This window comes from Salvelinus fontinalis, chromosome 41 (assembly GCF_029448725.1).
Source record: "Salvelinus fontinalis isolate EN_2023a chromosome 41, ASM2944872v1, whole genome shotgun sequence".
NCBI classification, from domain to species: domain Eukaryota; kingdom Metazoa; phylum Chordata; class Actinopteri; order Salmoniformes; family Salmonidae; genus Salvelinus; species Salvelinus fontinalis.
This window is the reverse complement of record NC_074705.1, coordinates 125839-142253: the sequence shown is the minus strand read 5'-3', so window position 1 is coordinate 142253 and position 16415 is coordinate 125839. Positions and strand designations below refer to the sequence as shown.

Here is a 16415-nt window from a genome sequence, read left to right as displayed (position 1 = left end):
TTAAACACTCACACACACATACACACATACAATCCCTCTCTCTGCACAAAAACAGGGGACAAGATCCCTGAACCGCCTCTCCCTGCCCATCCCGGCGGCTGTCTAATCTCATTGGTCGCCGTCGGGGGTGTTATTTGCATATTGTAGGCGTGTCCCTGACTGAGCGTTGGGATGAATGACTCTGTTCAGTTCAGAACGCGACAAGACAGCCGACGGACTCTGCAGAGGCTACGTGCTTCTGCTACGCTGATCAACTTTCAGCACACGACAACAACAAAAAAACCTCTGATGCGTTTATCTCCGGGCAGTCTGCTCCGGGCTGTAGGTGAAACCACGTCGAATCAGGTGGGATAAAGATGCTCAATAAAACAGGACCCGGACTTAGCTCGAGAGGAGTACTTTGGGTAAGTGTGTTCTCATTGTAGTCTTTCTATTTAAAAAAAAATAATTAAGAGAGAAAGCTTCTTTTTTTTAAACCTCATAGTTCAATGTCAAATGAGAGTTTGGCTCGCGCTTAAAATCCACTGGCAACTTCGACGTGTGTTTACGTAATTGATGAGTAGCAACGTGTATGTTATTTTCAATACATCTTAATGTCTGTGGTTCAAAGCCTAGACTACGTTCTACATGTTATTATTTAAACAGGTAAAGAGTAAAAAAAAAATGTGTATGTAAAATTTAAAAAAAGCATATATGTGCCTGTTTAAAAAGTCTAATTTAATCAGTGATTTTCTTCACATTGTAGGCTATTGACTCCATAATATAACGTGTTTGTTGTCCCCCCCCTGAGGCTGATTCTCTCATGTCTGGAACTGTATTTGTTAAACCTCATGTTTCTGTATTGTGTGTATTTCAGGGTTTGTGCATACTCCTCCTTTACACCAGCCCTCTCTCCTCTTTTGCTAATTTCAGCCAAGCGAAAGAGCTGGTCTATAAAATAAAAGAAGGATTACCCTCAGGGACACTCATAGGATCCATGGGCTCCGACTTACACTTGGATTTATCCCTCGATCCCCATGTTTCATTCAATCTGCCCCAGAAGAAGCCTAGTGATCAGTACGTCACTCTGAACAGCACTACGGGACAGCTGTTTACGTCTGGGAATGAGATCGACAGGGAGACGCTCTGCCCGGACGCCTCAGAGTACAACGAGGGCTGCGTCCTCTCCCTGGATGTGTTCGTTCTACCCCAGCAGTACTTCCAGCTGGTTAAGGTCAAGATCTTGGTCGAGGATGTTAACGATAACCGGCCGCGCTTCCCGACGGGCGAGATTAGGGTTTCCGTCCCGGAGAACACCCAGGTCAACGCGAGGTTCGCGGTGGAGCAGTCGGCGACGGACCCTGATCTGGGGTTTCACGGGGTCCAGACTTACTGGCTGGTCAACGACTTCGGGGTGTTCACTCTGGACGTAGAGGAGAACGAGGGGGGTGAGCTGACACCTTTCCTCATCGTGACCGACGAGCTGGACCGGGAACGACAGGACGAGTACGTAACGGATATTATAGCAGAGGACGGCGGGTTACCACCTCTTCTTGGCACCGCCACGTTACGGATTATAATCACTGACGTCAACGATAACTGTCCTCAGTTCACAGAGTCACAGGTCAATGTGACGCTCTACGGGAATACGACTAAAGGAGAGCACCTGTCCAGGTTACACGCCTTCGACCCCGACCAGGGCGCCAACGCCGTAATCAGCTATGCGTACAGCGACCGCGTTCCCCGGGAGGCTAGAGCTCTGTTCCATCTGGACCGGATTACCGGGGTGATCAAACTGGCCGGTCAAATCAACACCGCAACCGGGAAGTTCTACAAGCTTACTGTCCTCGCCAACGGGCCCGGGTGCGTCCCTGCCGTCGCCATGGTAACGGTGCACGTGATCCGGGTAGCTTCCGGTCCGCCGGTTATTACGCCGCGCTACATCGCGGCGGAGAAAGACGGTGTGGTCACGATGAAGGAATCCGAACCGTCGTTTTCGCCAATCGCGTTTTTCACCGTGAAGAACACGGACCAGAGAGGACAGGGGACGGAATGCCTGCTTGAAGGATCTGGCCCGTTCCGACTGTCACCTTACAAACTGTTTAAGAACGAGTATCTGTTAGAGACGACGGAGCCGCTGGACTACGAGCAGAGGCAGGACTACGAGCTGACTGTAGTGCTCAGGAATCCCACAGGTCTCGTCATCAACACCTTCATTAAGATCCTGGTTCTGGATGAGAACGACAACGCGCCGGTCTTCAAACAGTCTCTGTATGAGGTGAGTGGATATACATTTATGAACGCTTGAATGTTTTATGGTTACGGTTAAGGTTAAGGTTAGGGTTAGGGTTAAGGTTAGGGTTAAGGTTAGGGTTAAGGTTAGGGTTAAGGTTAAGGTTAGGGTTAGGGTTAGGGTTAAGGTTAGGGTTAAGGTTAGGGTTAAGGTTAAGGTTAAGGTTAAGGTTAGGGTTAAGGTTAGGATTAAGGTTAGGGTTAAGGTTAAGGTTAGGGTTAAGGTTAGGGTTAAGGTTAGGGTTAAGGTTAGGGTTAGGGTTAGGGTTAAGGTTAAGGTTAAGGTTAGGGTTAAGGTTAGGGTTAAGGTTAGGGTTAAGGTTAGGGTAGGGTTAAGGTTAGGGTTAAGGTTAGGGTTAAGGGTTAGGGTTAAGGTTAGGGTTAAGGTTAGGGTTAAGGTTAGGGTTAGGGTTAAGGTTAAGGTTAGGGTTAAGGTTAGGGTTAAGGTTAGGGTTAAGGTTAGGGTTAAGGTTAGGGTTAAGGTTAAGGTTAGGGTTAAGGTTAGGGTTAAGGTTAAGGTTAGGGTTAAGGTTAGGGTTAAGGTTAAGGTTAGGGTTAAGGTTAGGGTTAAGGTTAGGGTTAAGGTTAGGGTTAAGGTTAGTGTTAAGGTTAGGGTTAAGGTTAAGGTTAGGGTTAAGGTTAGGGTTAAGGTTAGGGTTAAGGTTAGGGTTAAGGTTAGGGTTAAGGTTTGGGTTAAGGTCAGGGTTTATTTTAGTATTTACTTATATATTTATGTATTTACACATTTATTTTAGTATTTAATTATTTATTTTAGTATTTACTTATTTATTTATGTATCTACTTATTTATTTTAAAATTTACTTATTTATTTCAGTATTTACTTATTTATTTATGTATTTACTTATTTATTTGTGTATGTACTTAGTTATTTGTTTCCTTGTGGTCGTTGTTATTCTCAGGTCTCTATAGAGGAGAATAACCCTCCCAACAGCTTCCTGTCCCAGCTCCAGGCCACAGACCAGGACAGTGAGGCCAGAGGAGAGGTCATCTACCTGCTGGGGTCAGACGCTCCCTCCGTTTTCCTCCTGGACAGGCTGACCGGTGTGCTGACTGTGTCCACATCTCTGGACCGAGAAGAGAAGCAGACCTTCAGGTCTGCGCATATTGATGATGTATTGTAACGTATTATGACTGATATTGTATGGATAAAATGCATTAGAAATTGCCTATATGTGTTTATAGTAATAATAATAATTTACTTGTTTAAACTTGTATTACAGAAAATAATCTCAAAGCGCATAAAAAAGTGAAACAAAAAAACAACACATATAAACAGAGTTGGTAGAATTAAATATATCAATCAAATATGGCATAAATCTGTGCTTTATAATGGGTGGCATAAGCACTGCTTATAAAGGGTGGCATAACCACTACTTATAAAGGGTGGCATAAGCACCGCTTATAAAGGGTGGCATAACCACCGCTTATAAAGGGTGGCATAAGCACTGCTTATAAAGGGTGGCATAAGCACTGCTTATAAAGGATGGCATAAGCACTGCTTTATAAAGGGTGCCATAAGCACTGCTTTATAAAGGCTGGCATAAGCACTGCTTATAAAGGGTGGCATAAGCACTGCTTATAAAGGGTGGCATAACCACTGCTTTCTAAAAGGCTGGCATAAGCACTGCTTATAAAGGGTGGCATAACCACTGCTTTATAAAGGGTGGCATAAGCACTGCTTATAAAGGGTGGCATAAGCACTGCTTATAAAGGGTGGCATAACCACTGCTTATAAGGGTGGCATAAGCACTGCTTATAAAGGGTGGCATAAGCACTGCTTTATAAAGCGTGGCATAAGCACGGCTTTATACAGGGTGGCATAAGCACTGCTTATAAAGGGTGGCATAAGCACTGCTTTATAAAGGGTGGCATAAGCACTGCTTATAAAGGGTGGCATAAGTACTGCTCATAAAGGGTGGCATAAGCACTGCTTATAAAGGGTGGCATAACCACTGCTTAAAAAGGCTGGCATAAGCACTGCTTATAAAGGGTGGCATAACCACTGCTTTATAAAGGGTGGCATAAGCACTGCTTATAAAGGGTGGCATAAGCACTGCTTATAAAGGGTGGCATAACCACTGCTTATAAGGGTGGCATAAGCACTGCTTATAAAGGGTGGCATAAGCACTGCTTTATAAAGGGTGGCATAAGCACGGCTTTATACAGGGTGGCATAAGCACTGCTTATAAAGGGTGGCATAAGCACTGCTTTATAAAGGGTGGCATAAGCACTGCTTATAAAGGGTGGCATAAGAACTGCTTATAAAGGGTGGCATAAGCACTGCTTATAAAGGGTGCCATAAGCACTGCTTATAAAGGGTGGTATAACCACTGCTTATAAAGGGTGGCATAAGCACTGCTTATAAAGGGTGGCATAACCACTGCTTTATAAAGGGTGGCATAAGCACTGCTTATAAAGTGTGGCATAAGCACTGCTTATAAAGGGTGGCATAACCACTGCTTATAAGGGTGGCATAAGCACTGCTTATAAAGGGTGGCATAAGCACTGCTTATAAAGGGTGGCATAAGCACTGCTTTATAAAGGGTGGCATAAGCACTGCTTATAAAGGGTGGCATAAGCACAGCTTATAAAGGGTGGCATAACCACTGCTTATAAAGGGTGGCATAAGCACTGCTTATAAAAGGTGGCATAAGCACCTCTTTATAGAGGGTGGCATAAGCACTGCTTATAAAGGGTGGCATAAGCACTGCTTATAAAGGGTGGCATAAGCACTGCTTATAAAGGATGGCATAAGCACTGCTTATAAAGGGTGGCATAACCACTGCTTATAAAGGGTGGCATAAGCACTGCTTATAAAGGGAGGCATAACCACTGCTTATAAGGGTGGCATAAGCACTGCTTATAAAGGGTGGCATAAGCACTGCTTTATAAAGGGTGGCATAAGCACGGCTTTATACAGGGTGGCATAAGCACTGCTTATAAAGGGTGGCATAAGCACTGCTTTATAAAGGGTGGCATAAGCACTGCTTATAAAGGGTGGCATAAGAACTGCTTATAAAGGGTGGCATAAGCACTGCTTATAAAGGGTGGCATAAGCACTGCTTATAAAGGGTGGTATAACCACTGCTTATAAAGGGTGGCATAAGCACTGCTTATAAAGGGTGGCATAACCACTGCTTTATAAAGGGTGGCATAAGCACTGCTTATAAAGTGTGGCATAAGCACTGCTTATAAAGGGTGGCATAACCACTGCTTATAAGGGTGGCATAAGCACTGCTTATAAAGGGTGGCATAAGCACTGCTTATAAAGGGTGGCATAAGCACTGCTTTATAAAGGGTGGCATAAGCACTGCTTATAAAGGGTGGCATAAGCACAGCTTATAAAGGGTGGCATAACCACTGCTTATAAAGGGTGGCATAAGCACTGCTTATAAAAGGTGGCATAAGCACCTCTTTATAGAGGGTGGCAAACGCACTGCTTATAAAGGGTGGCATAAGCACTGCTTATAAAGGGTGGCATAAGCACTGCTTATAAAGGATGGCATAAGCACTGCTTATAAAGGGTGGCATAACCACTGCTTATAAAGGGTGGCATAAGCACTGCTTATAAAGGGAGGCATAACCACTGCTTATAAGGGGTGGCATAAGCACTGCTTATAAAGGGTGGCATAACCACTGCTTAAAAAGGATGGCATAACCACTGCTTAAAAAGGATGGCATAACCACTGCTTATAAAGGGAGGCATAACCACTGCTTATAAAGGGAGGCATAACCACTGCTTAAAAAGGATGGCATAACCACTGCTTATAAAGGCTTTATAAACCATATTAAATCGAGGCTTCACAAAGCATTTATAACCCATCATGCATCTTGGTAAAGAATTTCAACACCAGCATGTTGGGTTAGATTCCCAGCCGTATGTATAAATGTATTCACGCATGACTGCAAATGGCTTTGGATAAATGGCATGTATTATATTACTCTAAACCCCTTTTGTAGGTCGGCCCAACCTCTTTCCCTCTTGGGTGCACAGCCAATATTGGACCTGATCTCAACTTTCCCCAAAAGGCTGCAGAACCACTCACTCTAAAGTGCAGTCCTACACCAAAAACATTCCCCAAAAGGCTGCAGAACCACTCACTCTAAAGTGCAGTCCTACACCAAAAACATTCCCCAAAAGGCTGCAGAATCACTCACTCTAAAGTGCAGTCCTTCACCAAAAACATTCGTAGGGCACGTTAATATCCGTATTTATGTTTTTGCTTAATACCGGGGGGGGGGGGTTTCCCCCATACTTCCCCCAACCGTTTTCTCGGTTTTATTTTTCCACGTTTCAGATTTCCACGTTTTTTTTCTGGTTTTCCCACAGCTTTTAAATTATATTATATTGCCGTAAAACCAAGGCTGGTGGTATGTATTTATGGTACAGCATGGTATCTCTGAAGGTTGGTGGTATGTATTTATGGTACAGCATGGTATCTCTGAAGGTTGGTGGTATGTATTTATGGTACAGCATGGTATCTCTGAAGGTTGGTGGTATGTATTTATGGTACAGCATGGTATCTCTGAAGGTTGGTGGTATGTATTTACGGTACAGCATGGTATCTCTGAAGGTTGGTGGTATGTATTTATGGTACAGCATGGTATCTCTGAAGGTTGGTGGTATGTATTTATGGTACAGCATGGTATCTCTGAAGGTTGGTGGTATGTATTTACAGGACAGCATGGTATCTCTGAAGGTTGGTGGTATGTGTTTACAGGACAGCATGGTATCTCTGAAGGTTGGTATGGTATGTATTTATGGTACAGCATGGTATCTCTGAAGGTTGGTGGTATGTATTTACAGGACAGCATGGTATCTCTGAAGGTTGGTGGTATGTATTTACAGGACAGCATGGTATCTCTGAAGGTTGGTGGTATGTATTTACAGGACAGCATGGTATCTCTGAAGGTTGGTGGTATGTATTTAGAGGACAGCATGGTATCTCTGAAGGTTGGTGGTATGTATTTACAGGACAGCATGGTATCTCTGAAGGTCGGTGGTATGTATTTACAGGACAGCATGGTATCTCTGAAGGTTGGTGGTATGTATTTATGGTACAGCATGGTATCTCTGAAGGTCGGTGGTATGTATTTACAGGACAGCATGGTATCTCTGAAGGTCGGTGGTATGTATTTACAGGACAGCATGGTATCTCTGAAGGTTGGTGGTATGTATTTATGGTACAGCATGGTATCTCTGAAGGTTGGTGGTATGTATTTACGGTACAGCATGGTATCTCTGAAGGTTGGTGGTATGTATTTACAGGACAGCATGGTATCTCTGAAGGTTGGTGGTATGTATTTAGAGGACAGCATGGTATCTCTGAAGGTTGGTGGTATGTATTTACAGGACAGCATGGTATCTCTGAAGGTTGGTGGTATGTATTTATGGTACAGCATGGTATCTCTGACGGTTGGTGGTATGTATTTACGGTACAGCATGGTATCTCTGAAGGTTGGTGGTATGTATTTATGGGACAGCATGGTATCTCTGAAGGTTGGTGGTATGTATTTATGGGACAGCATGGTATCTCTGAAGGTTGGTGGTATGTATTTATGGTACAGCATGGTATCTCTGACGGTTGGTGGTATGTATTTATGGTACAGCATGGTAGATCTGGTTGGTGGTATGTATTTATGGTACAGCATGGTATCTCTGAAGGTTGGTGGTATGTATTTACAGGACAGCATGGTATCTCTGAAGGTTGGTGGTATGTATTTACAGGACAGCATGGTATCTCTGAAGGTTGGTGGTATGTATTTACGGGACAGCATGGTATCTCTGAAGGTCGGTGGTATGTATTTACAGGACAGCATGGTATCTCTGAAGGTCGGTGGTATGTATTTACGGTACAGCATGGTATCTCTGAAGGTTGGTGGTATGTATTTACGGTACAGCATGGTATCTCTGAAGGTTGGTGGTATGTATTTATGGGACAGCATGGTATCTCTGAAGGTCGGTGGTATGTATTTTCAGCCTAGTCCGGAAACAGTTTGGTCCGGTCATGTCTCCGTCAGGCAGATGGAGGAGCGTGTAATGTGACTCACATCCTTTCTCTTCAGATCACGTGTCATCCTGCAGCACAACATGTTATGTCACAATTATGAACCCTTTATAAAGCATGACGTACGGTTATAGATGCTTTGTAACACATATGTGTAGCGCTTAGGTAGGCTTTATGAAGCCTTTATAAGCTGAATATCTTTGAAAGCGGAACTGGATATATGGATGACACAATGCATTATAACTGCCTATGGATGTTCATAGTGTTTTTTTTTTTATAATCTGCAAACTGTTTTGTTTATTGTTGTTGTTGTAATATTTTGGCGAGACAATTGAATAAAAGTTTGTAAACTCTATAAACTGTATCCTCTGTAGGTTCATGGTTCGGGCGGTGGACCGAGGGACCCCCAGGAGAGAGACTATAGCTACGGTGGTCATCACTGTGCTGGACCGCAATGACAACAGGTAGGAGAAAGACCAGACACTTCATAAAAACTGCTGATTTAATTGATTGTTTTGATTGATTTAGATTTTTTTTTACCCAACAGCCCGCGCTTCATCAATAAAGATTTCACGTTCTTTGTGCCGGAGAATTTCCCGGGGTTTGGAGAGATCGGCGTTCTCTCGGTAACGGACGCGGACGCAGGCGAGAACGGCTGGGTGGCGCTCTCCATCCTCAACGGCAGCGATATCTTCGTGATCGACACGGGACGCGGCGCTCTGAGGGCCCGTACCCCTCTGGACCGGGAGCAACAGGGGACGTACTACCTTTGGATCGAGGCGGTCGACGGAGGGGAACCGTCTCTCTCCTGCCTCACCATGGTTACCGTCCTCCTCCTTGACGTCAACGACAACCCTCCCGTCGTCTTGTTCCCCCAGTCTAACCAGTCCTACATGCTGGTGTTACCCAGCACCCTGCCAGGGACCTCCGTCACAGAGGTGTACGCCGTGGATAAAGACACAGGAATGAACGCTGTCATGGCCTACAGCATCATCAAGAGGAAGGGCGACGAGCCGGGATCGTTTGATATCGACCCGGACACCGGGAACATCACGTTGAACAGAGAACTCAGTGGCCGCGGTCTCTATAGTCTACTGGTTAAAGTCTCGGACCACGGTCAGCCTGAACCTCTCCACTCCACGGTCCTGGTCAACCTCTTTGTCAACGAGACGGTTTCTAACGAGAGCTATATCCAGAGTCTTCTCAGCGGGGAGGCTGAGATCCAGACGGAGGAGAAGCCGTGGTACGTGGGGAAGCTGACAGAGAGGCCTGACAGGGAGGACGTGTTGCCCTGTCAGCCGCTACTCGTAGCTCTGTCGGTAACCTGTCTGGGACTGTTCTGCATCGTCGTCACATTGACCGCTTATATATGCTGCAAGAAACTGAAGAAATGGAAGAAACATCAAATGAAAAGACTAGAGGTTGAAACGCCTTTGAAGACGAACGGTGACTTGCAGGACGTCGATAGAAAGCGAATGGAAATCTCAAACATTTGATGACATTGACATCGCAAAGACTTTGAGGCAAAGACTCCAGCATACTAAACTGTTACACTGCAACTGTTTATAAACAATGTGAATTGTGAAGTGTAGATTTTCATCCTCAAAAGACAAAGGTTGTATCTCAAATGGCACCCTTTTCCCTGTTTAGTGCACTACTTTTAACCAGGGCCCATGGTGGTACACTATAATAGGAATTAGGGCGCCGTTTGTGACACGTCCTCATTTTAAAAACGTAATAAAAGACCCATTGTGCTGTATATATTGTAGATAATATTAAATGTTTTATAACTTTATAACAAAATCTTTAAATAGACAAGATTATTTTCATTTTTTTTTATTTTCATGAAAGCCTAAGAAATGACTCCTTTTAAACTTACAAATGTTATGTTATGAATATGAGCGTGGGGGAAAAAAATAAAAAAAAATGTGAGAGATTCTATATATGTTTTTTCAGAAGGATGTCTGGATCAATGGAAAAGGAATGAGGATCATTAGGTGTGTATAACGATGTTTATTGATTGATTGATTGATTGATTGATTGATTGATATAACAATGTCCCTTTCATACCCTTTCGATTGCGTTGGAAAAGCCGACCCCAGAGTGCAGTGCAGAAGTCGATTAAAATCTGTTATTTTCCTCAAATCTACTGGATTTTTGTGTGAGATTAAAATGTGTATTTTGTTGTCATACCGTTTCAAGAGGATGCTCCTTGCCTGGCCACCAAACAAGCCCTCTACCTGCCTCCTTAGGTGTGTCCCAAATTACACCCTATTTCCCTATATATAGTGCACTACTTTAGACCAGAGCCCTATGGCCCTGGTCAATACTAGTGCACTATATAGGGAATAGGGTTCTATAGGGCCCTGGTCTAAAGTAGTGCACTATATAGGGAATAGGGTGCCATAGGGCTCTGGTCTAAAGTAGTGCACTATATAGGGAATAGGGTTCTATAGGGCTCTGGTCTAACGTAGTGCACTATATAGTGAATAGGGTTCTATAGGACTCTGGTCTAAAGTAGTGCACTATACAGGGAATAGGGTTCTATAGGGCTCTGGTCTAAAGTAGTGCACTATATAGGGAATAGGGTTCTATAGGGCCCTGGTCTAAAGTAGTGCACTATATAGGGAATAAGGTTCTATAGGGCTCTGGTCTAAAGTAGTGCACTATATAGGGAATAGGGTTCTATAGGGCTCTGGTCTAAAGTAGTGCACTATATAGGGAATAGGGTTCTATAGGGCCCTGGTCTAAAGTAGTGCACTATATAGGGGAATAGGGTTCTATAGGGCTCTGGTCTAAAGTAGTGCACTATATAGGGAATAGGGTTCTATAGGGCTCTGGTCTAACGTAGTGCATTATATAGGGAATAGGGTTCTATAGGGCCCTGGTCTAAAGTAGTGCACTATATAGGGAATAGGGTTCTATAGGGCCCTGGTCTAAAGTAGTGCACTATATAGGGAACAGGAAACGCATCCTTTGTCTCCTCCCAGTCATTACCAAAACCATGTGGTCATTGTCTGTCTCTGAAAACAAACCCTTGATTGAATATTAAAAAGTGCTTTATTTTCATATTATATTGCTTTTCTGCATCTGTAATGAGAACGGCCTATCGGTACGTGCCTTTGATATTAGGATGTAAATTAAAGACAATGTTTTGATTATAAATAAGAATTTAAGCGAGGGGAAATTAAATGAATCGCCATTTTTTTAAATTTAGCTAGGAAAGTCAGTTAAGAACAAATTCTTATTTACACTGACGGCCGGGGAACAGTGGGTTAACTGACGGCCTACCAGGGAACAGTGGGTTAACTGACGGCCTACCAGGGAACAGTGGGTTAACTGACAGTCTACCAGGGAACAGTGGGTTAACTGACAGTCTACCAGGGAACAGTGGGTTAACTGACAGTCTACCAGGGAACAGTGGGTTAACTGTCAGCCTACCAGGGAACAGTGGGTTAACTGACAGTCTACCAGGGAACAGTGGGTTAACTGTCAGCCTACCAGGGAACAGTGGGTTAACTGACGGCCGGGGAACAGTGGGTTAACTGACGGCCTACCAGGGAACAGTGGGTTAACTGACGGCCAGGGAACAGTGGGTTAACTGACGGCCTACCAGGGAACAGTGGGTTAACTGACGGCCGGGGAACAGTGGGTTAACTGACGGCCTACCAGGGAACAGTGGGTTAACTGACGGCCTACCAGGGAACAGTGGGTTAACTGACGGCCTACCAGGGAACAGTGGGTTAACTGACGGCCGGGGAACAGTGGGTTAACTGACAGTCTACCAGGGAACAGTGGGTTAACTGACAGCCTACCGGGGAACAGTGGGTTAACTGACGGCCTACCAGGGAACAGTGGGTTAACTGACAGCCTACCAGGGAACAGTGGGTTAACTGACGGCCTACCAGGGAACAGTGGGTTAACTGACGGCCTACCAGGGAACAGTGGGTTAACTGACAGCCTACCAGGGAACAGTGGGTTAACTGACGGCCTACCAGGGAACAGTGGGTTAACTGACGGCCGGGGAACAGTGGGTTAACTGACGGCCTACCAGGGAACAGTGGGTTAACTGACGGCCTACCAGGGAACAGTGGGTTAACTGACAGCCTACCAGGGAACAGTGGGTTAACTGACGGCCTACCAGGGAACAGTGGGTTAACTGACGGCCTACCAGGGAACAGTGGGTTAACTGACGGCCTACCGGGGAACAGTGGGTTAACTGACAGCCTACCAGGGAACAGTGGGTTAACTGACGGCCTACCAGGGAACAGTGGGTTAACTGACGGCCAGGGAACAGTGGGTTAACTGACGGCCTACCAGGGAACAGTGGGTTAACTGACGGCCTACCAGGGAACAGTGGGTTAACTGACAGCCTACCAGGGAACAGTGGGTTAACTGACGGCCTACCAGGGAACAGTGGGTTAACTGACGGCCGGGGAACAGTGGGTTAACTGACAGCCTACCAGGGAACAGTGGGTTAACTGACGGCCTACCAGGGAACAGTGGGTTAACTGACGGCCGGGGAACAGTGGGTTAACTGACGGCCTACCAGGGAACAGTGGGTTAACTGACGGCCTACCAGGGAACAGTGGGTTAACTGACGGCCTACCAGGGAACAGTGGGTTAACTGACGGCCTACCAGGGAACAGTGGGTTAACTGACGGCCTACCAGGGAACAGTGGGTTAACTGACGGCCTACCAGGGAACAGTGGGTTAACTGACGGCCTACCAGGGAACAGTGGGTTAACTGACGGCCTACCAGGGAACAGTGGGTTAACTGACGGCCTACCAGGGAACAGTGGGTTAACTGACGGCCTACCAGGGAACAGTGGGTTAACTGACGGCCTACCAGGGAACAGTGGGTTAACTGTCAGCCTACCAGGGAACAGTGGGTTAACTGACGGCCTACCAGGGAACAGTGGGTTAACTGACGGCCGGGGAACAGTGGGTTAACTGACGGCCTACCAGGGAACAGTGGGTTAACTGACGGCCTACCAGGGAACAGTGGGTTAACTGACGGCCGGGGAACAGTGGGTTAACTGACGGCCTACCAGGGAACAGTGGGTTAACTGACGGCCGGGGAACAGTGGGTTAACTGTCAGCCTACCAGGGAACAGTGGGTTAACTGACGGCCGGGGAACAGTGGGTTAACTGACGGCCGGGGAACAGTGGGTTAACTGACGGCCTACCAGGGAACAGTGGGTTAACTGTCAGCCTACCAGGGAACAGTGGGTTAACTGTCAGCCTACCAGGGAACAGTGGGTTAACTGACGGCCTACCAGGGAACAGTGGGTTAACTGTCAGCCTACCAGGGAACAGTGGGTTAACTGACGGCCTACCAGGGAACAGTGGGTTAACTGACGGCCGGGGAACAGTGGGTTAACTGACGGCCTACCAGGGAACAGTGGGTTAACTGACGGCCTACCAGGGAACAGTGGGTTAACTGACGGCCTACCAGGGAACAGTGGGTTAACTGACGGCCTACCAGGGAACAGTGGGTTAACTGACGGCCTACCAGGGAACAGTGGGTTAACTGACGGCCTACCAGGGAACAGTGGGTTAACTGTCAGCCTACCAGGGAACAGTGGGTTAACTGACGGCCTACCAGGGAACAGTGGGTTAACTGTCGGCCTACCAGGGAACAGTGGGTTAACTGTCAGCCTACCAGGGAACAGTGGGTTAACTGACGGCCTACCAGGGAACAGTGGGTTAACTGACAGCCTACCAGGGAACAGTGGGTTAACTGTCAGCCTACCAGGGAACAGTGGGTTAACTGTCAGCCTACCAGGGAACAGTGGGTTAACTGCCTTGTTCAGGGGCAGAATGACAGATCTTTACCTTGTCAGCTCAGGGATTCAATCCAGTAACCTTTCTGTTACTGGCACAACGCTCTAACCACTAGGCTCTAACCACTAGGCAACCTGCCGCCCCCCTCTAACCACTAGGCTCTAACCACTAGGCTACCTGCCGCCCCCCTCTAACAACTAGGCTCTAACCACTAGGCTCTAACCACTAGGCTCTAACCACTAGGCTCTAACCACTAGGCTCTAACCACTAGGCTACCTGCCGCCCCCCTCTAACCACTAGGCTCTAACCACTAGGCTACCTGCCGCCCCCCTCTAACAGCTAGGCTCTAACCACTAGGCTCTAACCACTAGGCTACCTGCCGCCCCCCTCTAACCACTAGGCTCTAACCACTAGGCTACCTGCCGCCCCCCTCTAACAACTAGGCTCTAACCACTAGGCTACCTGCCGCCCCCCTCTAATCACTAGGCTCTAACCACTAGGCTCTATCCACTAGGCTCTAACCACTAGGCTCTAACCACTAGGCTCTAACCACTAGGCTCTAACCACTAGGCTACCTGCCGCCCCCCTCTAATCACTAGGCTCTAACCACTAGGCTCTATCCACTAGGCTCTAACCACTAGGCTCTAACCACTAGGCTCTAACCACTAGGCTCTATCCACTAGGCTCTAACCACTAGGCTCTAACCACTAGGCTACCTGCCGCCCCCCTCTAACCACTAGGCTCTAACCACTAGGCTACCTGCCGCCTCCCTCTAACCACTAGGCTCTAACCACTAGGCTCTAACCACTAGGCTCTAACCACTAGGCTCTAACCACTAGGCTACCTGCCGCCCTCCTCTAACCACTAGGCTCTAACCACTAGGTTATCTACAATCTAGATCAGCTATCAATCTAGATCACTTATCTACAATCTAGATCCGCTATCTACAATCTAGATCAGCTATCTACAATCTAGATCAGCTATCTACAATCTAGATCAGCTATCTACAGTCTAGATCAGCTATCTACAATCTAGAGCAGATATCTACAATCTAGATCAGCTATCTACAATCTAGATCAGCTATCTACAATCTAGATCAGCTATCTACAATCTAGATCACTTATCTACAATCTAGATCAGCTATCTACAATCTAGATCATCTATCTACAATCTAGATCATCTATCTACAATCTAGATCAGCTATCTACAATCTAGATCAGCTATCTACAATCTAGATCAGCTATCTACAATCTAGATCAGCTATCTACAGTCTAGATCAGCTATCTACAATCTAGAGCAGATATCTACAATCTAGATCCGCTGTCTACAATCTAGATCAGCTATCTACAATCTAGATCAGCTATCTACAATCTAGATCACTTATCTACAATCTAGATCAGCTATCTACAATCTAGAGCAGATATCTACAATCTAGATCATCTCCAACATCCACTTTAGGTATTGTTGTAATCCTCATCTGTTATCATCGCCCGTATAGAGCAGAGACTGATAAGAGACTACATTTAGAGCAAAGTGTGTGTGTGTGTGTGTATGTGTGTGTGTGTGTGTGTGTGTTTGTGTGTGTGTGTGTGTGTGTGTGTGTGTGTGTGTGTGTGTGTGTGTGTGTGTGTGTGTGTGTGTGTGTGTCCGTGCGTGCGTGCGTGCGTGCGTGTTTGCGTGTGTGTGTGTGCGTGTCCGTGCGTGCGTGCGTGCGTGTGTGTGTCTCTGTGTGTGTGTGCGTGCGTGCGTGCGTGTGTGTATGTGTGTTCTCCTTGTCATCAAGGAACTCTCTACATGTCAACAACCTAGCTATGTGTATATTCTTGTCATAGTCCTCTCCTCTCCCTCTCCTCAGAAAACCGGTGTGGGTTAGGCTCTGACACAAAAACAAACCGTCAGAGACAAAGACTATGCTAAGAAAACAAATACTTCAGTCCAACCACGAGGAGATCATCTTGACAAGGCTGCTGGGTAATTTACCAGTCTGGAACCAGATCATCTTGACAAGGCTGCTGGGTAATTTACCAGTCTGGAACCAGATCATCTTGACAAGGCTGCTGGGTAATTTACCAGTCTGGAACCAGATCATCTTGACAAGGCTGCTGGGTAATTTACCAGTCTGGAACCAGATCATCTTGACAAGGCTGCTGGGTATTTTACCAGTCTGGAACCAGATCATCTTGACAAGGCTGCTGGGTAATTTACCAGTCTGGAACCAGATAATCTTGACAAGGCTGCTGGGTATTTTACCAGTCTGGAACCAGATCATCTTGACAAGGCTGCTGGGTAATTTACCAGTCTGGAACCAGATCATCTTGACAAGGCTGC

The 16415-nt window shown here is 46.2% G+C and overlaps 1 protein-coding gene across 1 annotated transcript; it reads left to right on the top strand.

The window, feature by feature from the left end:
* The first annotated feature begins 204 nt into the window (after nucleotides 1-204).
* On the top strand, nucleotides 205-10490 carry LOC129840539 (protocadherin-20-like). The gene is made up of 5 exons (XM_055908475.1): nucleotides 205-404; nucleotides 857-2257; nucleotides 3192-3385; nucleotides 8675-8764; nucleotides 8848-10490. Exons 1-5 carry the CDS (start codon nucleotides 357-359, stop codon nucleotides 9794-9796), a joined length of 2682 nt encoding a protein of 893 aa, XP_055764450.1. The 5' UTR covers nucleotides 205-356; the 3' UTR covers nucleotides 9797-10490.
* Nucleotides 10491-16415: the final 5925 nt, after the last annotated feature.